Source organism: Alligator sinensis, unplaced genomic scaffold, assembly GCF_000455745.1.
Source record: "Alligator sinensis unplaced genomic scaffold, ASM45574v1 scaffold628_2, whole genome shotgun sequence".
NCBI classification, from domain to species: Eukaryota; Metazoa; Chordata; order Crocodylia; family Alligatoridae; genus Alligator; species Alligator sinensis.
Window position 1 is genome coordinate 4,967,773 of NW_005841833.1, and position 21,825 is coordinate 4,989,597.

Below are 21,825 nucleotides of genomic sequence, written 5' to 3' on the forward strand. Positions count from 1 at the left end.
AGAACTACTTAAATGAGTAAATATTTGCAGGACTGCAAGGCTGTTTGCAAAGAAGCGGCAGTAAAGTGGAAGCTTCCCTGAGTGCCCAAGAACCATTTCTAGTATGGAAATGGTGACAAGTATTTTTAAAATTGTCTAATATATTTTGTATTGGGCAGGATTTTCAAAGCACAATTGAGAGTTAAGAGACCCTGTTTCCACAACTTCTTTTTTTTGCCTTTGAAGATCTCTCTGTTACTTAAGTACCCAACCAGTGCTGGCATAGGTGTTACAGTAAATCACCACTGGTTTTTGTTACGCTATGTCCCATACAAACTATCCACCTGTTTCCTAAAATAAGCTGCTTGTTTAATTTCATACCATGTATTATGGCCAGGAAGGACTATTTCTCTTTCTCTAGGCCATGACTTAACAATCTTTTTCTTTATATTCATTCCTTTGCTGAACAGAGATGGACTTAAGTGCATACTGAAATGCTTTTTTGGGCCAGGGTCTGTTTAGAAACTGAGGGTATGTGGATCTAGAGGCGGAACGTGTCCGTTGTACGACTGGGAAGTTACAGACTGTGGAAAAACTGATCCTGAAACTGAGCGGTTATTCTGCATTTCAAATACCCTCTCTTTGTAGTTTGTGAAATGCTTTTGATACAAAAGGCACTACATAAATATAACTATTCTATATAAAAGAATACTAGGCCAACAGGCTGAAGTACTCATCCACACCTGTTGGATAACAAAGCAGGTACTATTTAGTATTCTAAAAATAATGTATCAGCCTCAAGCGCTGAACTGTATAATGATGAAAGAACTTGCAACAGTACAGAGCTGGGTGAAATAAATCTCAGCATTTCAAGCAGCTTGTAGCGAAAAATAAAGCCCAATAGTCATGTCACAAGGACAAAGAAATGAGCTGGACTTTGACAAGTGCTATAAAAGGCCTCTCATGATCAACATATGCAGGGAGTAGACAGAACCGGTTTGCTGCAGACTGCTTCCCCGGTGGTTGTTGTCTTATGCTCAAAAATTTAAGCTTTCAATTAAAAAAAAATCCGTCTTTAGCGCTTAAAGTTCAAAGATAACCTTTCAAGTGTAAACCACGTGCAAACTGATATAAGCAACGAGGTCTGCTGAAGGCAGCCTGAAATGCTAGTTCAGAGCAAACTCAGTTCAGTTCCTCTGCCTGGGCTGTTGATGCCAAAATCTAATGGCAGGAGGGTGAAGAACTTGCCCACTAGTCAGGCCCATAAGAAGAGGAGCGATCATCCCGTGCAAGTCTGCACAATTGATTGAGAGTGACATTTCTTTCTGGCAGCGTGTGGGTGAAGTTTGGCTTGGGGCAGAGCTTGGGAAAGTCCCACCGTTTTTTTCTTTCCAGTTTGAGCTCTGACTGTGTGAATCCAGATAGTCAGACTCTGCAGTCACTTGACACATTTTTCGGAGCAACCTGAAGTATGTCCCAGAAGAAAAGACTTTTGCTTGTTACCCACGTGGTGGTGTTCTCTGTCTGAGTTAGATCATACGGCCCTGTCTTCTGTTTGCTTGCAAAGTACCTTGCCCTGTGTTTAATGGTTAGGTACTTTTGGTCTCGACAGAAGATGCTCTGCTTCTCACTGGGTTTAGAAGGACTCTGGGTTATATTCTTTTGGGAAAGTTTGTTACTGTACCTGCCACGTTCCTGACTAGCAAAATAATGTTAACAAGAGGATTTGTGTCTTTTGAAAACAGTTTTCTGGAGAGGCACTGACCTGGCAGCGTAAAGGTTGCCTCCTCCCCCAGTGTCTCAGCCTGGCCGGCAAAGCGGGGTGCTTCCTGCCACGTTGGAGGGGCAGGTTTCTTCCAGCCAGTGGACAGGTGATGAGCCAGGTTCAGTTACCACCACACAGCTGCCGTTCACCTAGCAAACCAGCGCTGCCGTCCTGCCGCACCAGGACTCGAAGCAATGTGGGGAGGGAGCTGGAGCAGCTCCCCGCAAGCCTCAGGCTGCCATGTGGGGCTGGGGGTGGGGCAGAGCGCAGGAAAGCAGAAGGGGCCGGCAGCGCTGGCCCCATGTCTCCTGGGTGACAGTGGTTTCTTTTGTCTCGCAGTGTAATTTGTGGCTTTCAGTTACACAGCCCCTGGGTGGGAGTGTCACTCAGTGGGGCAGGCGGTTAGCTTGCTTGAGGAGTCTCCCGAAGGCAGCTTATTATTTCCTGCTGGTTTCTTCCCTACCGTGTTTCCAGATGCACCAAGTAAAAGCAACAGCGAAGGGGTGGGGGTTGGATCCTGAACACACAGACCTGCACAAATGCCAGCAGCTGGGGTCACTTCCCTTGGAAGTGTCGGCAGATTTTTTATTAATGGGTTCTGTGTTTGGCAGGTACCTTGCTCAAGAAAGAGATTCCTGTTAACCAACCAGCCATCCGGCCCTCTCATCTCCCCCCTTGCAAATGCCTCACTGAGCACCAGCTACCTCGTGCTTAAACAAGTAAAAATGAGAGAGAGAGAGAGAGAGAGAGCGAAACCTAACAAACAGACCTGCATCCTGCTTCTTCCTGGTGGCTTGGCACTTGTAGTTGGCTCATGGTTTTGTGGTATTCGGTTTCAGGCTTAAGGATTTCAACCAGCCGGCATCGCTCCTGGGAGGAAGAAAGAATGAGCTATACTTTTCTCATTGGCCTGAACAAAAACAGAAGCCTCTGCTGGGGTTTGGGAGTGGTTTATGGGCTGAGCGGAGTGGCAGGGGAGTCCTTGTAATGCCAGAGGGAATAAAGGCGAGTGGCATGCTGTACCTATTGCGAGAGCCGAGGAGCTAAGCTCAGGGTTGTGCTGCCTGCGTGTTTGCTGGTGGGTCTTTTCCTTGAGTTTCTCTGCATGTACATGTGCTGCTGCGTTTCTGTGCTTGCATGTGTGCCTTTGCATCTCGGTGTCTCTGTGCTGGCTGCTGCCTTTGTTTCTCAGTGCCTGCATGTGGGTTTGTGTCTCTGCATGTGTGGTACAGGAGTTTGCTTTTGAGTTTGTGTCTCTCTGTTGTCCCTGTGTTTCCAGCACTCTGCCTTTGCTTAAGGGGTTATCTCTGTTGTCTCTTCTTGTGAGTCTCTGTTCTGTTTGCCTGTGAATTTGTGGGTTTTTGCATGTTGCCTCCCAATAGGTACTAAATTTTTTGCAGAAAGGACAAACAAATAACATGCCGTAACTTGAACAATTTCAGGCTACTAGAGAGAGCGTAAAACAAACTCTAGTCAGGAAGGGAGGCTTGCAAATTTACAGGCAGCTGCACGTTTTGAAAACCCAACCGGGGGGATGTAGTGACATAAAGTGGAGACTTCGGGGACTGGAAATCGTAGCAGTTGTGAAAGAGCAAAGCTTGGGCATCATTTGTGGTTGTCTGTTTGCGGGGCAAGATTCGCTTTCCTTGTCCTACATGGGAATGTGTTCCTGTAGCCCGTACTAGCTGCTCTGGCCCAGCGCACGAAAGGCAGAGCGCTGCTACTGGGCTCTGCAGAGATGCTGTTTCAAGGTTTCTTTCAGCATGTTCAATTTATTATGGATTTTGTTATGCAAAAACCTCAGAAAGAAAAAAAAAAAAAGTTGAGTCTTGACCAAATTAGCAACCGTTAGTGATGAGCAGCCTCTTGTTGGGGTTCGCGCGGTGTGTAAGATTAGCTGTGGCATGGAGCTGCGCTGAGAAGACCATGTGACTGCAGTGTACATTGGAAGAGGAAGCTGTAGAGGTCAATGCAAAGGCATTGTGCCAGAGTCTGGCAACAAGGGAGATTGCTGTATGGCGGAAGATTGCTTTTCAGACTCCTAACCCTTTCCTTCACTGTTGGCGTTGGAGGAAAGCAGCCCTGTTTGATTAACAGCAGAAATTAAATGCGCAGTAGCTCATTGTGATTGGTTTCAGAGAGAGGCAGAAAGAGAACTGATGTTTCCAAATGCTTTGTAAGCTTTTATTAACTCCCCTAAGAGGATCTTTTACTAAAGCTACCTTTTCTGGGAAGGAAAATTACTTTGCGTAGCAGAGTTTCAAGAAAGAACGAAAAGTTGAATGTTTCAGCTCTCTCTGCATCCATGGGCGCTCAGTCACGAGACTTGTTTGGGGTCGTTGCAGTTTGTTCAAGTTTGAGTTTTAAGGTTATAAAAGAATAAATAAAATCCCAGCCAGTAGAGAGGGCTGCTTGTGACCGTCCAGAATATCTCGCCTCACTTGAAAGTGAATTGGTTTTAGACAGTTTTGGTTAACTTTGGGTATTTATATTTGACCTTTTGAAGTCTGAAGGTAGTAGTCACTAGCAGGATTTGAGTTTTCACTTGCAAATGTCACGAGCCTCAATATTGTCCTCATGCTGAAACATTTCAGCCTGTTTTGCTTCTGGTTTCTGTTTTTCAACTAGCCGTTTTCTATCTGCCTTTCTGCGGGCTGGTCGAAAGGAAGAAAACTTCGATTGTAGGCTGCTGCTTTGTTTTTAGTTTCCATCTGATTTGTAACCAGCAACATCTTGGGAGAGGAGACGACAGGGAAAGATTAAAAAAAAAAAGATGTATTTGAGAGTGCAGGACTCATATTTTGAAATGGAGCATATTGCGAGTCTAGACAGCTTCTTGGCTGGCTGTGATTTTTGAAGCATCTGAAATACCCCAGGGGTAGAAAATCTCTCGTCCTGCTTCCAAAGGCTGCAGCAATGCCACGGTGGGCTGGAGGACAGAGATGTAATGGTACGAGGAGAGGTTTGAATTGTGCAATGAAGACACAGGACTTTTTTGAAGCCCACAAATTGACTGTCTTCATGACAGCATTGCGTATCATTCTGTCAACTCCGGCACTGGATGTGGTTGCTAGGCAGCAGGCTCTTATGTATCCAAAGTCTCTCTGATTTGCCAGCCTTCTGCAGACACATGGTAAGGTCCTTTCTAGCCTATCATCTAGAGGGACTTTTGCACGCCGTCTGCATACTGCTGAGATTCTCTACCTGAATGTGATGAGAAAAAGACACAGTTAAATTCAAACCTTTTTTTGATCCTTTATGGTCCTGTTGCCACAACCAAAAAAAAAAAAAAAAGCCATGAAACGGCGACCGGAACAAGGAAAAGAGGTTAGTGGGTTAAGTGGTGTGCGTTTCCTGCGTTTGCAAAGGTGCCTGTAGTGAGGAGGGCGGCTGTAATTCGGCCATTAGTTACTGATGGTGGCTGGAGGCTCGAGATTCGTGCAGTAAGATGAGAGCTGTTGTATACCTTTGCAGCAGTGTTGACACGAAATCGCTCTGAAAAACAGATCTAGAGGGCACCAAATGCAGTGAATTTGATACTTTACAATGCAGCAGGCTGATTCTTTTCATTGTTTTGGTGCAGAAGTGTCTGGAAATGAGAACAAAAACCAGTTAGTTTGCCAAATGAGACTTCTGCCCGCCAGCCCATGCAAAAATGGTATTGGTAGCTGTTAGGTGATGCATGACCAGAGGGCTTTATAGGCAAATGAGAGTTTTCAAAACTTTGTTCTTTGAATCAATATGTACACAACTTTTGGTGAAGGTTATGTCAGCCAGGCAGTGGAGGAGAACCTGAACAAGGTTACTTTGCAAGCAGAGAGTGGCATGGGGAATATTTCTAAACAGTTGAACCAACAGTCCGCAACCTGTTTTAACAAATAGTTTCCTATCCAGGCAGTGGGGTAGTGAAGATAGAATTAAAGAGAAGCTTTCTCCCATTTGAAGTCCAGTTATAGTCCTGTTTCTGCCCCATGACGTGACTGTAAAAATGCAGCAGTTTCATGGTAGAGACCTCTACACATGCACAGATCACTTCACATGAATTAATGAGCAACATTAGTCTCACATTTGTGGTTAGTAACCTTTGGCTCTTGTACATTTTTCCCTTTTTTGCTTTTCAGGTATTGTTTGATGAGCGTGAAAGGATGCTTCACTGATTTTCACATTGATTTTGGTGGCACTTCAGTGTGGTATCACGTTTTCCGAGGAGGGAAGGTAAGTGGACCAGGCAGTGTGATGCCTTTATTTTTCTGTACTTCTTATGAAGCCTGTTGTTCAGAGGATTATTTTAGTATGATCGGTGTATTTATTTATTTATTTATTTATTTATTGCATCTAAGGGATGAAGTGGTAAATCTCTTGGAATCAACTCAGCTGAAAAATGTGGAGTTTTGCTCAGCTGGGGTATAGAGCCTTTCCATGTATGAAACAAGCATGCTGATTATGTCAGGGCAACAAAAAGAAAGCGTTTGTTGTGAAAAACCTCATTGTACTGCATGGTATTGGAAATATCTTGCAGCATGTAAGTGGCTGTGTACCCTTGCTGGGTCAGAGTGCCCTTATCACATCTCCTTAGGTTGCCAGAACCTCTTTGCCTCCTCTTACAGTTTTCAGGATGTTTTAAGAATGCACACACAGATGAATTGATACATGAAGGCAAAAAATGATGGGACTGGTAGCATACACAGCTACAGATACATCTTTCTAGGTATGTGTAGCTGTAGGTTTAGGTAAATTCTGCCATATCTGAGATTCCAGTGTAGAAAGATACTACACATGAATTAAAATAATTACAGCAAATAGTACATCTTTCTACTTCTGATATTATTAATCTATGCAAACTGGTAACATATAGCAATATATACTACACTAATTTGAAAGTAAGCTCCTAGCAGACTTCATACAGAGAAGATGTTTTATGGAGGCAGTATAAAGTAGGTAGTGAGTGACCTTGCCAGTTCCAGCAAATGTGCTGGTTACTGCTGTAGTCTGCCAGGGACCTGTGTGCACAAAACCTAGGAAACGGATACTTTATGCTGAAAAGACATTTGCTGTGTGTGTTCATTTCACTGGCACACACTTACCTGGTGGGGAGTTCCTAGCTCTTCCTCTTCATTGGCTGTTTGTAAGAGTTAAACTTTTGCTTTATTTTTAGATCTTCTGGCTGATTCCGCCTACTCTGCAGAATCTAGAACTTTATGAAGAATGGGTTCTCTCGGGAAAGCAAAGTGATATCTTTCTGGGAGACAGGGTGGAACGATGCCAAAGAATTGAGTTGAAACAAGGCTATACATTTTTTATTCCTTCAGGTAAACTCTTGATAGCTCTGACTCTTGTCAGAATCATCAGAATCCTTGCGTTTGATTAACAGTCCCTGTGTGCATAATAAAAATACCGTGTCGGAGCTTCTTGCTGGCTTCTTTGTTGGCAGTCTCAGAAGAAAGGCTAGGGTCTGAATGGGCATAATGCCACAGTGGGCCCAGAAGGCCAGGCATGAGACATGCCTGAGGGGAGTGTGCTCTGCAGTCACTTGGTTGAAATTGGTCTGTGGATAAAATGAGAACTTTGGTTTTCAGGACAGCAGTGCTTCCTATCCTCAGTTTACTGCAGGGTGTCCCACTGTATTTTCTGCCTGTTTGAAAAAGCAAATTTGTCCTTCCTTTGGTCTCATATAACTGTGCTAGTATAGCTCTCCTATGACCACAGTCTAGTCTGTCTCAGTCAAGTTTCACTTGTAGTTTGGAAACTTTCATCCATACTCTCAGTCTGTGCTTATAGCCAGCAGTGAGAGATGGGGCTTCAGAGGCACATTTAGATTCAATGGGGCCCGGGGCCCCCCTCCACAACCTGGGTGCCATCCCCCATGGCCCAGGTACCCCCAACGCACACCCTGCCCCTCAGCTGTGGGCTCCATTCCTGGCCGGTGTAGCGGCCTGAGTGGGACGCGCTGCCCCCCAGGCTTGGAGCAGAAGCCGCAGCTGCCACTGCCCCTGCCCACAGATCTGTGCTAGAGCTGGAGTCGGAGTCGGAGCCTGGGGCTGGTCGCGTGACGTTGCCCTACAGTTGGGTAGCACCAGGTGTGCAACGCAGACCGAGCTCTGGGGACGACCCCTTGTCCTGCCACAGCTCTGTCTGGCTGCAGTGGCACCTGGAAAATGCTCAGGATTGTGGCTGGCCTGGGCTGGGACCTGGCTGCACTGGGGCTGCCCCACCACTGGCAGGTCCCAGCCACACACTGTTCCCTGCCACCAGCAGCTCTGGCCACTCCCAGTGCCGGTTTCGTCCACACTGAGCTGCCCCCTGCCCCGTGCCCACCCTCCAGGCATCTGGGGGCTTTTGTTTAGCTGGGGCCCCTGGACCCAGGCCCAGCTTGTCTGTGCATTAATCCGCCTATGTGGGGCTTGTTCGCTTGAGATATGGTGCAGAGTTCCTCAGCAGCAAGAGTAGGTAGGGCCCTACCTCAGAACAGCTTTAACACCTGGCCCTAGCTTTTCAGGAGACTTGTTAGTGGAGATTGTGTTGAATGTGCACATTTCCCAAGAGCTTTGTCTTTGAACACACTGCCTGCTTCTGGGCTGTGTTTCATGTCAGGATTGTCTGGCAAAACAGGGGTGTCAGGTAACTTTTTGCAGACAGGTAGCCTCCTCTGCGTTTTATATCACCTGAATTGGATTGACTAAAGCTTGTTCACAAGCCAGTGGTGCTTTTCAGTCCTTTGCATCTATAGTGTGGCCATAAGTTTGTTTCCAGTGATATAACAACCTGTAGCAGATTTCACAAGGGAAATATTGGCAGCCTCCCTGCCTGATAGCAACAGAAGTTGTCATTCTTCAGTTTCCAGTGTCAGACTTTAGAAACAGCTTTTTATTTTAAGTTCTGGAGAGGAACAGAGGCTTTGGGAAACAGAGGGCTTCTCTGAACAGGTAGGAAGCACTGTTTTGTGTCGGTAGGGAGGGCCACTTATGTGCTCATTTGGTAAAGATTTGGCAAGGATTGTAGATTGTGAGGTGATGGAGAAAAATGGGGTGGAGCCAGGGAAGTGAATCCATTAAAGGAATTAGGTCTTCTCTTGAAATGGGTTTGCATGTGTTATTACTATTTGAATTGAATGTGTCAGTATGTCTATGCTGTTTGCATTGATCCTGTTGCTGTATTTGCATGTGTGTCTTCCCTTGTGGACAGTCTTCTACAAGTCTTCCTGTACATTAGTTTAGTGATACTCGGAAGATGGAACAAAGCAAGCTGTAGCCTCCTGTTGGCAGCTTGAGGAGGGCACAGATGTACAGTAACATGGTGGTTGAAAAGAAGTGAATCCAAATGTATGGTTCAAATATCCCTTATTTACTTGCCAAATATTAAGAATAGTTTAGAATTGGAACTGATGAAACCCATCAGCCTCTATTTGTTCATAAAAGCATAGGACGAATAAATGCACCTTGCAGTACCTCCTGAAAATTCCCAGTCTTGGGTGGAGAAGTTTCCAAATGTAAGGGATCCTTTATAAAATTGTGCCCATCCACATTTGCCAGTTCCCACCAGTGAGCCAAGGACACACTTGATGAATTGTGGCAAAGGCAACTGAAAAAGCTAATACAATCAGGAAGGAATCTGGCCTCTGCCAACTCACGGAAGGAGAGGATTAACCGATCTGTTGTCAGCATTTAACAGGGAATGATAACCCAAGAAATAGCGTGCTCTCTGCTCAGGGCTGCAGCCACATCAGTGGGATTCCAGGGCATCAGAGTTACCTAAGTATAGTTGGAGCTGGTTTTTCATCACCTTTCAAAAAGCACCCTCAAAAATTATGCAGAGAAAAGGCAAGAAGTTGATGTGACTGCCAGTGTCAAGATATCGTTCCTTTTTCATTCTTAACCACCACTTTCCTTCGCATAGGAGGCAACTCGTCCTCATAGTGGAAATCAATAATTTCTATTAAGAATGGCCCAGAGTCTCTTGACTGGCTTCTAATACCCATACGGGGCAATATACTAGTACGTGGGTAAGTGGCATTTACCCAGTTCATACTGAAGTCCCATCAGCTAGATGCAGCCAAGCCAAGGGCTCCTTCTCTAACACTGAGTTCCCAGACTGCTGCATATTTGAGTCCTCGCTTCCTTCTCTTCTGCATCTCTGTGCATGAAGGCAACTTGCAAGGCTGACGTGCAGGAAGGGAATGTTTGGAATCCATTTCATGGATGGCCACAGACAAAGGATGCTTATAGCTTACAACTGGCCTAAGGATACACTGGACTAGCAGCTGGACAACATTAACTCTCCAAGTTCTGTGACTCTCCCACTTCATCAGACAATGTTGCCCAGCTGGTGAATCCCGTTGCTGGCTCTCCTTCAACCATCAGCTCAAGCTTTCCTTCCTTCCCTTCACTGTCTTGTATAACTCCTCTCCAGGTGTCTTATTCTGGCCCTTGACACTTCTCATCACCTACAATTCCAGTTTTCATGCCCCATTCATCTTCCACTCCTACTTCTGACTCAAGCTTTCTTTCTGAGCCATCCCGGATACGTGGAATGTCCTTTCCATCCTGGTTCTTCAAGCCACTGCCCCGTTCCCCTTCAGAGCTCCTAAAACCTCACTACCTCCCTGCTGCGTAGAGGAGGTGAGTTCAGGAGTAAATGTTACAGACAGATCAAAACAGAAATCATCCCATTTTATGTCTCTGTCATCCCAGCATGTCCTAGTTTTTTCTTTACCACATGTACATTGTACGTGATTTGACCATGACAAGATGGGATCTCGGCAATGTCCCATATTCTGCATATCAAAGCTTGATTTGTGTTAAGTTCAGCTGCTTTCCCTATCTTTGGATTTCCTTAGGTGCTTGGTTCTTTTGGGCCCCCCCTTCCCACAAAGTGTAATTCACTTGTGCGAGTGCTCAGACTGGTACTTGAAATGTGCATGTGCAAAGTTTACGTGCAGAAATGGAGGCCAGGTTGGAGCCTGGACTGAAAACTGGCCTCACGGCATTTTATCTTGTTCATGTTAACACTATCAAATTCAGGGGATGACTAAAACCATGACTGGTTTTGCTGGTTGTGGGTGAAAAAGCGAAAGACGATGATACATTTATTTTTCCTCTCTGTGGATAGGATTTTCACTGACCTCAGTGAAAGTCACGTATGGGTGTTGGGATAGATATCACTCCAGGTTTGGTAGTGACTGTTTTGTCTTTAATTGCAAGGTGGGTCAGTGTTCAACCAGTGTAGCAAGCGCATTGCATATACTGTTTCAGACGTTATGCTTTTCACATACATAGTTTAAATTTGAATTCATAAAAGAGGTGACCAATGGTAGTATGTGTGATCTGATAGTATAGTTGAGCAGCTTTGAGAGCGAGAAGACTCTTGAATAGTTCTGGCATCCTGAGCTGTGTTCTTGTCAGTCTCTAGAAGTAAAGCAGTAATGACCTGGATCATTGCTTCGATTGGAGACCACTGAGGAAAACCCATGATGCTGCAGGAAATCCTGTTGTTGACTGTCTAAATAAAAATCTCCTGCCAGAAGATTTCAATGGCCCAGCATTGAAGTAGGAGCCTCCAGAGCTGCCGGAGATGGGTTTTTTTCATATAAGAATGTAACAATATATTGTCCTTAAAGATCCCAGGTTACTTTTATAGTAATAAAGGAATCAGCTTTGGTGTAATCCAAACTGGGTAATGTGGTTTCAGTTTGATGCCGCGTCATCTTCACTTTCTGTTCTGACTTGTTCTTATCGGCACTGCCTGCTGTTCAGCAGCAACCATGTTTCATCTCGGAGCCGACTGCGCTCCGCTGCTGGGACGAGAGTCTCCTTTATATGAGTTTGGGACATACTTGGGGCTCTCACGAGAGGAAAGTCACAATGTGAATTTAGGACACTACAGTCTCTATAATTTCTTGAGAGAAATGAGCTACAATCTAGCAAAATGTGCTCATTGTTTTGTGATGATTAGTGCAGTAACAGGGGAACGCTCCAAAACCTGCTTATTTTTATTCAGCACAGAAATTATGACATTTTTCTGATGAAGCTGATATTCAGAGAGCAAAATGGATGGGTTGGGATGATGTACGCTGGGCTTCTGGGAGTGACTTACAGAGATTCAGGCCACCATAAATACTACCACAGTGGCTGATATGAAGCGATTCTGTTTGCCATGGGAGTTGGGGACTCTCAGACCTGGCTCCCGCAGCTGAACCAGGCTGTGTGTGATGGACCTGTGTTTTGCAGGATGCCAGAGGATAGCAAATAGTTTTTGTATCAAAGGAAGCAGTAACTGGATGTTAAAAGTATGCCTGACAGTGATTTTCATCGAGTCCCCCTGGACTTATAGCCACCCTGAAGATGGTTGTCCATTTAGTCATCTTGCTGTTGTTACCATCTCAGTCATGTTAATGGAAATTCTGTGCATGGAGCCAATGGGGACCATGCAGGAAAGATCTGCGGAGAGGATCAGAGAGAAGAAGTTTTGCCTGAAGTGACACTCTTTGGATAGAAGCCATCAGTTTAATGCCGGGTCTTAGTTCTGTTCCTGTACAGTGTTCTGCCTAATTCTTATCAAACTGAGGTATTTGTAGAAACACTGAAATACAGATGAGCTTCAGTGGGGAGGGGAGGCAGGTGGCAGGAGGGTTGCTTTGTCTGTAACTTTGCTGGTTAGAGTCTTATTCTGCAGCAGGGGTGGCTCTGGGCTTTCTCATTTAATCTAAAACTTGGGAAGTACCAGAGAAGTAGCCGAAGGGGCTTGCAGATAGATATTTCTGCTTTGTCCCATTTCTCTATAGAAAAATGGGGGTTGTCGTTCGTTCTGGATTCCAAGCTGCCTTGCACTAGACATGGAGGGAGGCTGGTGTGGGAGTTGGGACGGAGTGCAGCTTCCATTCCCAGTTTGGCCGTGAACTTGGGGTGTGAGCTTGAACAGGTCATGTAACTTCTTGGAGCCTCAGTTACTCCATCTGAGGGGTGTTAAAGGGTCACTTAAATGCAATTTATACATATTAAGGACTTTGAGATCTTCTGATGGTCTTTGAAGAGCTTTTCATTAGTAGTGGTTAGCTGTTCAATTTGCTGACTGCAGAGTTTAATTGCTGTGAGGTTTATAGGTGTGACGCTACCCCTCTAATTACTGGGGACAGAGTCATGTCTTTTACTTGTCAAACACAAAGGTGACTTGTGGCAGGCCTTTGGGGCTGTGAAGTGCTACTGCAACACAGCCACTCCTCTCAGGGTATGAGAGATGTCCTACCAGGGTGGCATTGCCCTTTGGTCGACAGTCAGCCTTTTTGAGCTTTTTTTAAAATTTGATTTAACAATTTTTTTTATTTGACACATTTAATTGGCATTTTCCACCCAAGATTCTGCAGAATTCTAGAAAAGAGCAGTGTAGATCTTTTTTTAGGAAAGCAAAAATCTGTTCAGTTGCTAACAGTAACAGCTGCACCAGTGCTCCGGCTTGGAGTTTGTAGTCTGTCTGCCCTATAGCTTCGTGAGTTAATATCCTTTTTTTATTATTCTCAGATGGATGATTACATCATTAAAGAAACAGGAGGATTTTGCTAGCCCCTGAAACCTTGTAACAAGTTTGCAATGTTTAATAACACCTGTTTTATAGAATTGCAGAAGATAATGAGATTCTATCTTTTTTAACCATTCAGAAAGGCCTTTGTTGCTGTTAATTTTACCTTCTAGGTTTACTTGAAGTGATAACATCTAAATATTCGAGTGCATACTAAAGCAAGGGAATGATCTGTAATTGTAAACCAGCTGAGGGTGTCTCTGAACTTCCTGAATAAAACAGACTGCACGAAAAAGGGGAATGTTGGGAAAGAACGAGTGTGCATTAATCCCTCCAAACTGACGTATTCTGATCCACTCAGGAACATCCCATTGATCGGGGCTATTCTCTCATTGATGCCTGATGTTGCAGGGGTTCCACACAGGGACTAGGCCTTGTCCATACTTTAAAATCCAAACTCTCCTCTTTTTAATTGACTTGTTTCTGATGGGAGGTGCTTAGTTGAGGCCTAAGGTCTGAAATCCTCTGTCTACCGAACAGGAAATGGTGCAAGTGGTGGCAGCGCACAGTTGCCTTGACAGTGTGTCTCAACTGTGAGCTAGAGGAATTAGCTCCAGGGGAGTGAAGAGGGTAGTTCAAGGTACTCATTCATTCAGTGCTTGGCCTTTTTTCTGAGACTGCTAGTGCCTGTTGATGCTTCTTCAGTTTCTGCCTAGAACAGATGAGACTGAATCTGACCAACTACTGAAGTGGAGCCATCCCACCAGCGGCCAGACTGGAATTGTGACCTAGTGGGAAAAGGTTTCTCATCCATTACCAGTCCCGGCCTAGTGCCATGCTGTCTCTCTCTTGCATGCATCCACACACAGGATCTAGTTTCAGCTATGTAGTATTTAACAGATGGTTTTATTTGTAACTTTCAGCAGAAACCAAGCTATAACTTACTCCCCCTATTTTGATTTTTCAGTCCTTAATCCCTTTATTCTCATATTAGTTCCATGCTATTGTAGCATCAAAGATAAAATGGATTTCACTAAGTTTTTTGGTGTGCTCTGCTTTTATAAGATTGTTGCAGAGGGGCAGATAGTATCTCATAAGTAGCAGTAACCCAAGCAACATGCATGCTTGTGAAGTAGTACCAGAGCTTTTGTCCCCAGGAAACTGCAGCCACTAAGGAGAGAATTGATTAAACACACACTTCAGAGCTGCCTGTGCTGCGGCTTGCCTAGCGGTATCTAGCCATTAGAAGTCAGCAGGCTCAAACACATGCGCAGTTCTGATATTCTGTCTCATGTGTGGGGTCAGGGTCACCTGTGTCCACCCAGCAGAGGATGTTGGTGACACACACATCATGGGAGGACAAAGAGAAATGTAGTGGCTTGTGGCACTGGATGATAAGGCCCACTGTCTTCGTATTTTGCCCCTGTTACATGTTTGCAGCTTTATGATGTTCTCCCGCTCAGGAAGACCATCCTCCTGTTTAAACTGTACCTTGTGTGGGTGATGCACATCGGAGTTTGCATACTCAGAAGGCTGCTTCAGGTGCTCGTTGACAAACTGTTACCCAGAACATGCATCTTCACAGTGGTCTCAGAGCCCCGCTGGTATCTGAGCTGTAGAATGAATCAAACGTATCTGCTGAGCTTGCATGTTCTCTGAGCTTATTTCCCCAGATTACTAGAGTCAGGAATTGTAAAAAGAGTTTCCTGTTTACAGCTTGCCTCTTGGTATTGTCCACCTGATTCCTTCCACTTTCACAGCATGGACCTTCGCTATCTCTCCCTGTACACACGCTGATCGGTGTTAGTGTAGGAACCTTTGTCTCTGCAGATGCCACCCGCCTGGACCATTCTTCCTGGGTCTTAGTACTTGTCTGTTCTCCATCTTTACTAGGTAAACTTCTCTTCTCCCTTGTACATATCTCTTCACAGCTGCTTCTCCATCCTGTCTTCAGCTCCATAATGGCATTGCTGAAGCAGGCCTGAAGTACAGTATGAGAGATGCAGTACAGTTGAGAGATGCTGCCCTGCATTGGGGTCAGGTTGGGCCATTCTCTTGGTACGTGTGAAAGAGGAGGGCACACTTCCCTTTTCTGCTTCCTCTGCAGGGGCTGGCTGGAGTCCAGTGGGAGGAGAGTATAGTTAGTCTCTTCTTCCTCCTTACGAGCATGAGGTGTAGGAAAAGAGCTAAGAGGGTCCAAAGGGGAGCATGGCCATGGCTTTATTCCCCTTCTTTTAGCCAGGGGAGCTAGCTGGCTGCAGGAAGAGGTACAGATTTCCATGAATGCAGATTTCCATCAGTGTGTGGTTCCTTCAAGGGCTCGCACTGCTGTAGAGCCCAGAGGGAGTCCAGGGGGGCAGCATGGACCCCGGCTACTGCACTGCTGCTCTACGGCCCTACAGGTTGACAGCTCTCTTGTATTTTACCAGCAGACCTTCCCCAGTGTCGCCTGCCTTGTGGCTTTTTTTCTAGTTGTGATGGGTTTCAGTGCTGTGTGGTTTCAATCTTGTTACCAGCACTCCAGCCATTTCTTGTTTTTTAGGCAAAAATGGGGGTATCGTAAAAAAGCTGATATTAAACCTGGCTTTAGCATCTTCAGCCCAGCTATATGTAGAAGACCTTTAGCAGGACCGATTTTGCTTTCGACGACTACAGGCCCAAATGTTGATAATAAGATGGGTAACTTACTCACAAAAGCAGATGCTGCCTCTGAGAATTTGGGGAGCTGCTTACCAGTTCACATTTTCCTGACTTTTTCCTATGACAGACTTGAAAATAAACACTGTTTACACCCTTGTCAGTAATGTTTCCATTAAGGATTTATTGTGCCTGGGGCATTGTTCACTGGAGCATTGACCTAACAGTCAGTAGTCACTTGTCTGGAGCTGTCACTTAATTATATTAGGGGCAACTGCCTAGTGAGTTTGGGGATCATTAATACGAGGGCCTTTAACATCTATTGGGGCTGAGGATAAGAGGTCAAATGAGAGAAGATGAGACCAAAGGGGAGTAATAATGCAATTAGTGGTTCTCCACTGTAGGTTTCTCCCTGAGGAGACATAATTTAGGTGAGCCAGGCCCCTTGCAAGGTGCAGTATATGGTTGCATCAAAAATGGGCGAACTCTTTGTGTTTTTGTACTCCTTTAATTAAAATGGAATATTTCCATACTCCTTATAAAATTTGAGAGCCAGAAGCTCACCACCCTCTGGGCTGCTGAATATGGAGCCAAGTTTCAGCTCAGTGAATTTCTTTCTACATTAGAGCCATAAGTCTCTGACAACAAATTTAAAAGAAGATTGACAGCTCTCTAAAATCCCTCATTACCGCAATTGTCTCCACTATTTTCATAGATTTCATAGACATCAGGGCTGGAAGGGACCTCAGAAGGTCATCGAGTCCAGCCCCCCGCCCAAAGGGCAGGAAGTCAGCTGGGGTCATAGGATCCCAGCAAGATAAGCATCCAGTTTGCTCTTGAAGGCATTCAATGAAGGCGCTTGAACCACCTCCAGTGGCAGGCTGTTCCAGACCTTGGGGGCTCGGACAGTAAAGAAATTCTTCCTTATGTCCAGCCTGAAACGATCTTGTAGTAGTTTATGACCATTTGACCTAGTCGTCATCCCTTGGGGCGCTCTGGTGAACAAACGTTCCCCCAGATACTGGTGGTCACCCCTGATAAGCTTATAGGTGGCCATCAGATCACCCCTGAGCCTGCGCTTTTCCAGGCTAAAGAGCCCCAGGGCTCTCAGCCTGTCATCGTAGGGTCTGCTTCCCTGACCTCTGAGCACGCGCGTGGCTCTTCTCTGGACTCTCTCAAGCTTCTCCACATCCTTCTTACATCCCTTGAAGCAGGATGTTCTCTGTGATGAGGAGGCCTCACTGCTGGGTATGGCAGGGAACTGAGAGGGTGGACGAGAATCCAAGAGTCCCATGTCTGCCACTGCTTTGCTCTGTGACCGGGCGGATCTTTCTACTTCTTTGAGCCTCAGTTTTCCCAGACTGTAAAATGGGGCTGATTATACCACAGCCACCCAGCCAATTGACCCTAAATTGCCAGGTACAGACAACCTTATTCAACCCAGCATGTCAGCTTCAGGAAGGTGGTAGATACTGACCCGAACCGCCTATTCTTCTATCACAAGTCCTTGATTATCTGTTGAGAGCAGTAACCCCAGACTCTATGGCTTGGGTTAGGATATCTCTCGCTTCCATGTAGATCAAGGCAAAGAAGATTATTTATTTTTACAACATTTTTTTTAAAGTACATCTGGATGTTTCTCTGATGTATTTTACGTGATGCACTGCCCTCATCTGCTTGCATAGTGGCTTTATAGTGTTGCATGCATTCACCAAATGCCACTGCCAGTGCCAAAATCTCCTGTAGCCAGTTGCTGTCGATAAAGTTCAAGGTGGTATCCCAGTCTGTTGCTTGGACTGCAGAGTCACCCAGCTTTTTCAGTGCTTCTTCACATACACGTGCCCCAAACTGAGGAATCCATTTCTTGCAGTATCTGCCTCTGTGAGAAAGGAAGGAAGCCAGTTTGCTTTAGAGGTGATAAACATGCTTGTTGGTCATGAGTAACTCAGCGACTGAAATTAAAATGACTATTGTAGGAAAGATGCTGTAATATCCAGAGTTGCCAGAACCATTGGGCGCCTGTAATTTTCTCTTCATTACATTCATCTTGTGGAATTAGATTTGTAAAGGCAGAAAAATGTACCAGGAGTGAGGGCTTTGTGTTCTTCACAAGAGTATTTTAACTTGCTGTTTTTTTTTATTTCATTTTCTCTCCCTCTCTCCTCCCAAATGCTTTTCAGTGGAAGCACCATGAGCAGTTCTCTGCCATAGTCAGTGGCTCAGGGACTTTCTTTGCTTAAAGCAGGAGGTTTGCATGGTTTGTAGGCACTGGTAAAAGAAAGGCTTTTATACGTGAGAGCAGGAGAGTCCTTGAGGCTGAGTGGCATTTTCCTGCTGCCTCACTGGTCCTGACGTGAATGCAGACTTAATAGAAACTGTGTAGCTAGGAAGACAGTGGCAGCCCCTTGCATGGCTGGGCTTCACAATGGTGGAAATGCTTATTATTAAGAAAAGAAAAGAAAAGAAAAATGTCATGTTGCTGCCTCCATGGGTCTTTGATCATCAGCAGGATGAGTTCCTTTATCACAGCGGAGAGCAGAGCCCACGGTCCTGTGTAGCCTAGGCTTCAGTGGGTGCCATGCCAAGCTGATATTGCAGAGGAAGGAACTTGTGGGGGTCTCACTGCCTGAACTGCTGCGTGCTGTCTCTTTGGATGCTGAGCATCCTCGCCTCCCCTTGGAGTCCCTGCAGGGAACTCAGTCCCTTGCAGGATCAGGCTACTAGCAGTCTCATCAGCTGCAGTTAGAGAAACATTGAATCCATGAAGTCAGGGCGTGCATTTCACTTGCCCTGAGAATGGGGCGCAGAGCTCTCACCTCTAGATAACGCTGGGCAGCAACCTGAAATCGTTATCCTCTGCTGGCAGCTGTAGGGCCTGCGGAAAACAAGTGTGACGCGTATCAGTCCACTGCCACCTCATGCACCTGCCACCACTCCTCACCTGAGTTGCGCCCTTGCTGTGGTGGATAAGGAGAGGCCAAGAGACTGAATTACCTTCCCATCTGTGGAGCATGGTTGAGTCACACTGATAGAGTTTGCTTAGCCTCTGCCCAGAGTATAACTGTTCTGTGGATGTCATTAATCTCTCCCAGCCCCTTCCTGCTGATACCACAGTTTTGATATGTGACCTTGAGGTAATCTTTAACCTTGTAATTGTCTCAGTTTTTCCAGCTGTAGAATGGGGACAGTGATATTTTCCTTCCTCCTGGAGGGTTGTGAGAATTTGATTGTAAAGTGTTTTGTGATCCGACATAGCATGAGGCATTCTCAGTTCTTTGCTTTCCCTCCCTAGGGTGGATACATGCAGTTTATACTCCAGTAGATTCTCTGGTGTTTGGTGGAAATATCCTGCATAGCTTTAATGTTCCCATGCAGCTTCGCATCTATGACATTGAGGACAGAACAAGGGTAAGGATGCTTGATTCTCTTTTTAATTGTACAGTTCTTTGTGCCTGTGTTCTGTGCAGCAGTGCTTTTCCATGTCCCTTCCTGAGAAACAAGAACTGGAGGGAACTCCCTGTCAGACTGGTTGGAATAAGAAAGGTAAATGGCAGATGGTCCTGTTGTTTTTGGTGGGATTTTGCCCCCTCCCTTCCCCTTTCCACTGATCAGTCCCTTCTGAGAAGGGACTGCTGTTTGAATGCATGTCTCCCTTGACCTCTCATAGAGTAAACTCCTCTTCTGCATGCAAACAAACTGCTCTGTAAGGACCTTTTTGTCAGCAGTCAGGACCTGAATTTTCTTCACCATGTGTGGGCCCCAGAGAAACCAATACAACTAGTGGGTTCCACTGTCCAGAGTGGAATTGGGGAAACCATAAGGACATAAGAATTGCCAGCCATGTACTGAGTCAGACCAGAGGTCCATCTTGCCCAGTGTCCTGTGTCACGCAGGGCCACAGCCATGCATAACGTGCTCACAAAACGTTATTCATCCCCTCTGCTCTTCAGAGCTTTCCTGCGCACTAGAGGAGAGGAAACCTCAGGGATAACAGGAGAGGAGAGATTAGTCTGCACTCTGCATTGATCACCTAGCCACAAAGTGGAGAGTGTTGGGGTTATGGAGTAAGTGAACAGGCAGTTCTGCACTCCCAGGGAGAGAACTGGGCCTTTGGTTAAGATTCTTGTCCCTTGCAGCTAGATAAAATGCCAAAGGATCTCAGAGTGTCAGCCAGTGTTAATCATCTCATACTGCTTATTTGATAGCCTACCACAGCATTTTAACAGAAACATGCTTCCACCCACGTATGGAAGTTCATACAGGGTTTTCCACTGGAGGCTGGACCATTTGAAAGGCTGGCACCAACTGATATAAGCCGAGGTGTGAAATTACCAGTACAAGTGTATCAGTTTATAACCCTCTCCCTGGATATTCTGACCCTGGCAAAAGAGTGGCCTTTTCAGGTTAGCTTATATCATCTAGAAACAAATGGAAGCTAAACTGGAATAAGCAGTTAATTATGGGGGTTATATTAATATAACTAGTAATAATGCTTTCCAGTGTAGGCAAGGCCTGATTAATACTGTTGTGCATCAAGAGTGTTCTCATGCTATTCTAGGTGTGAAGAGGGAGTGATCCTTGCCCCTGTGGGTTTTCTGTTTAAATCAGACCCATCCAGTAGAGAGAAACCAATGTGCTGATATGTGAACATTGCTTAAAGCCGCTGCACCCTGGGCTCATATGCAAAAATAGCCTCTTTCCAAGACAGCCTCCAGACTGCCCATGTTGTGCCGCCGGGGGCTGCCCCACTACTTTCTCGGGGTTACAAAGACTGATTGCTTCACCGTGCAAATCACTTTCCTGGAGTGATCTAAACGAAGTGAGCTGTTTGCCACGTGGGAAAGAGGAGGGAAGTCCAAGGACAGGGGGCAGTCTGGAAAACTGAAGTTGAAATTGGGAGGATAGAAAGAGTGGAGTTTGGTGTGGTCCTTCATGTGAGCACCAGAGGCATGAACCTGATATGAAAAGACAAAAAGATTTAAGTCGGGTAGCGATGTGATCAGAAGAGCAAGGGGGGAAGCCACAGGGTTTATAATAGACTGAGGCGAGGTAAGATGCTGAAGAGAAGCCAAGGAAGAGGAGGCTGTAGTAGTCCAGGCCCAAGGTGAATGGCCTTGGGATGGAGCAGAAAGGAAGGATGTTACAGTACTTGTATAGGAAGGACTGACAACATATGGTGGGGCCTAGATGCGTGCAGGAGGGGAGAAAACGATGAGGAGGTCAGTAGATTTGTCAGCACTGGTGGAGAGGAGGTGGAGAAAAGATGGACGCTGGAAACAAAATGAATGAATCACGTAGATGTGACCATGGAGAAGACTGACAGGAGACTGATAGCAATTTCTGCACTAATAAATGAGTCAGAGCCCTGTTTTCATAGGAATTGAGCAGCCAGAGCTCGGGGCCCTGCATCTCTGCAAGTCAGGCCCTGTCCATGGCTGTCAGGGTGAGCCTGACTTTACAGATGTTTGTCAGCCATCCACTGAGGAGTATATTCTCCAAGTCACTAAGGTGGTCAGATACCAAATCCCCAGCCCCTTCATTGGGAGCTGGGTGCCTGGCTGCTCTTGATGACACAGAGAATTTCCCCCTTAGTGGAGTACTGATGATGAGCATTTGGAAAGACAGAATCACAGTATCTCCCACTGAAAGTCACTGGGAGTTGGATACCTGCGTGATGGTGGTGTCTTGGAAAATTGTCTGTAAATCATTATTTAGAAAGAGATACTTTTATGTTCCAAGACCCACACGTTGATCTATACTGTTGCGGGTTTTGTTTTAGATCATTTGTGTGAACACTATGATATACTCTCCCATTAAATACTCCAGTGCTTACAATAAATATATGCTAGCAGTTCAGAACTCAGGCAACCCTGCTATAACAGATTTGTCTCGTTCGCATGCAGCTGTGTGATAGCAGCGCACTGTGTGCGGTTCAG

General features: G+C 45.6%; 1 protein-coding gene across 1 annotated transcript in view; it reads left to right on the plus strand.

Moving 5' to 3' along the window:
* Positions 1–21,825, plus strand: part of KDM2B (lysine demethylase 2B) — a 136,574-nt gene that overhangs the window by 37,469 nt on the left and 77,280 nt on the right. The window contains exons 7-9 of the mRNA XM_006015198.3: positions 5,866–5,959; positions 6,900–7,053; positions 19,182–19,297. Coding sequence (XP_006015260.1) covers positions 5,866–5,959; positions 6,900–7,053; positions 19,182–19,297 — 364 coding nt within the window. The remainder of the gene's footprint in view (positions 1–5,865; positions 5,960–6,899; positions 7,054–19,181; positions 19,298–21,825) is intronic.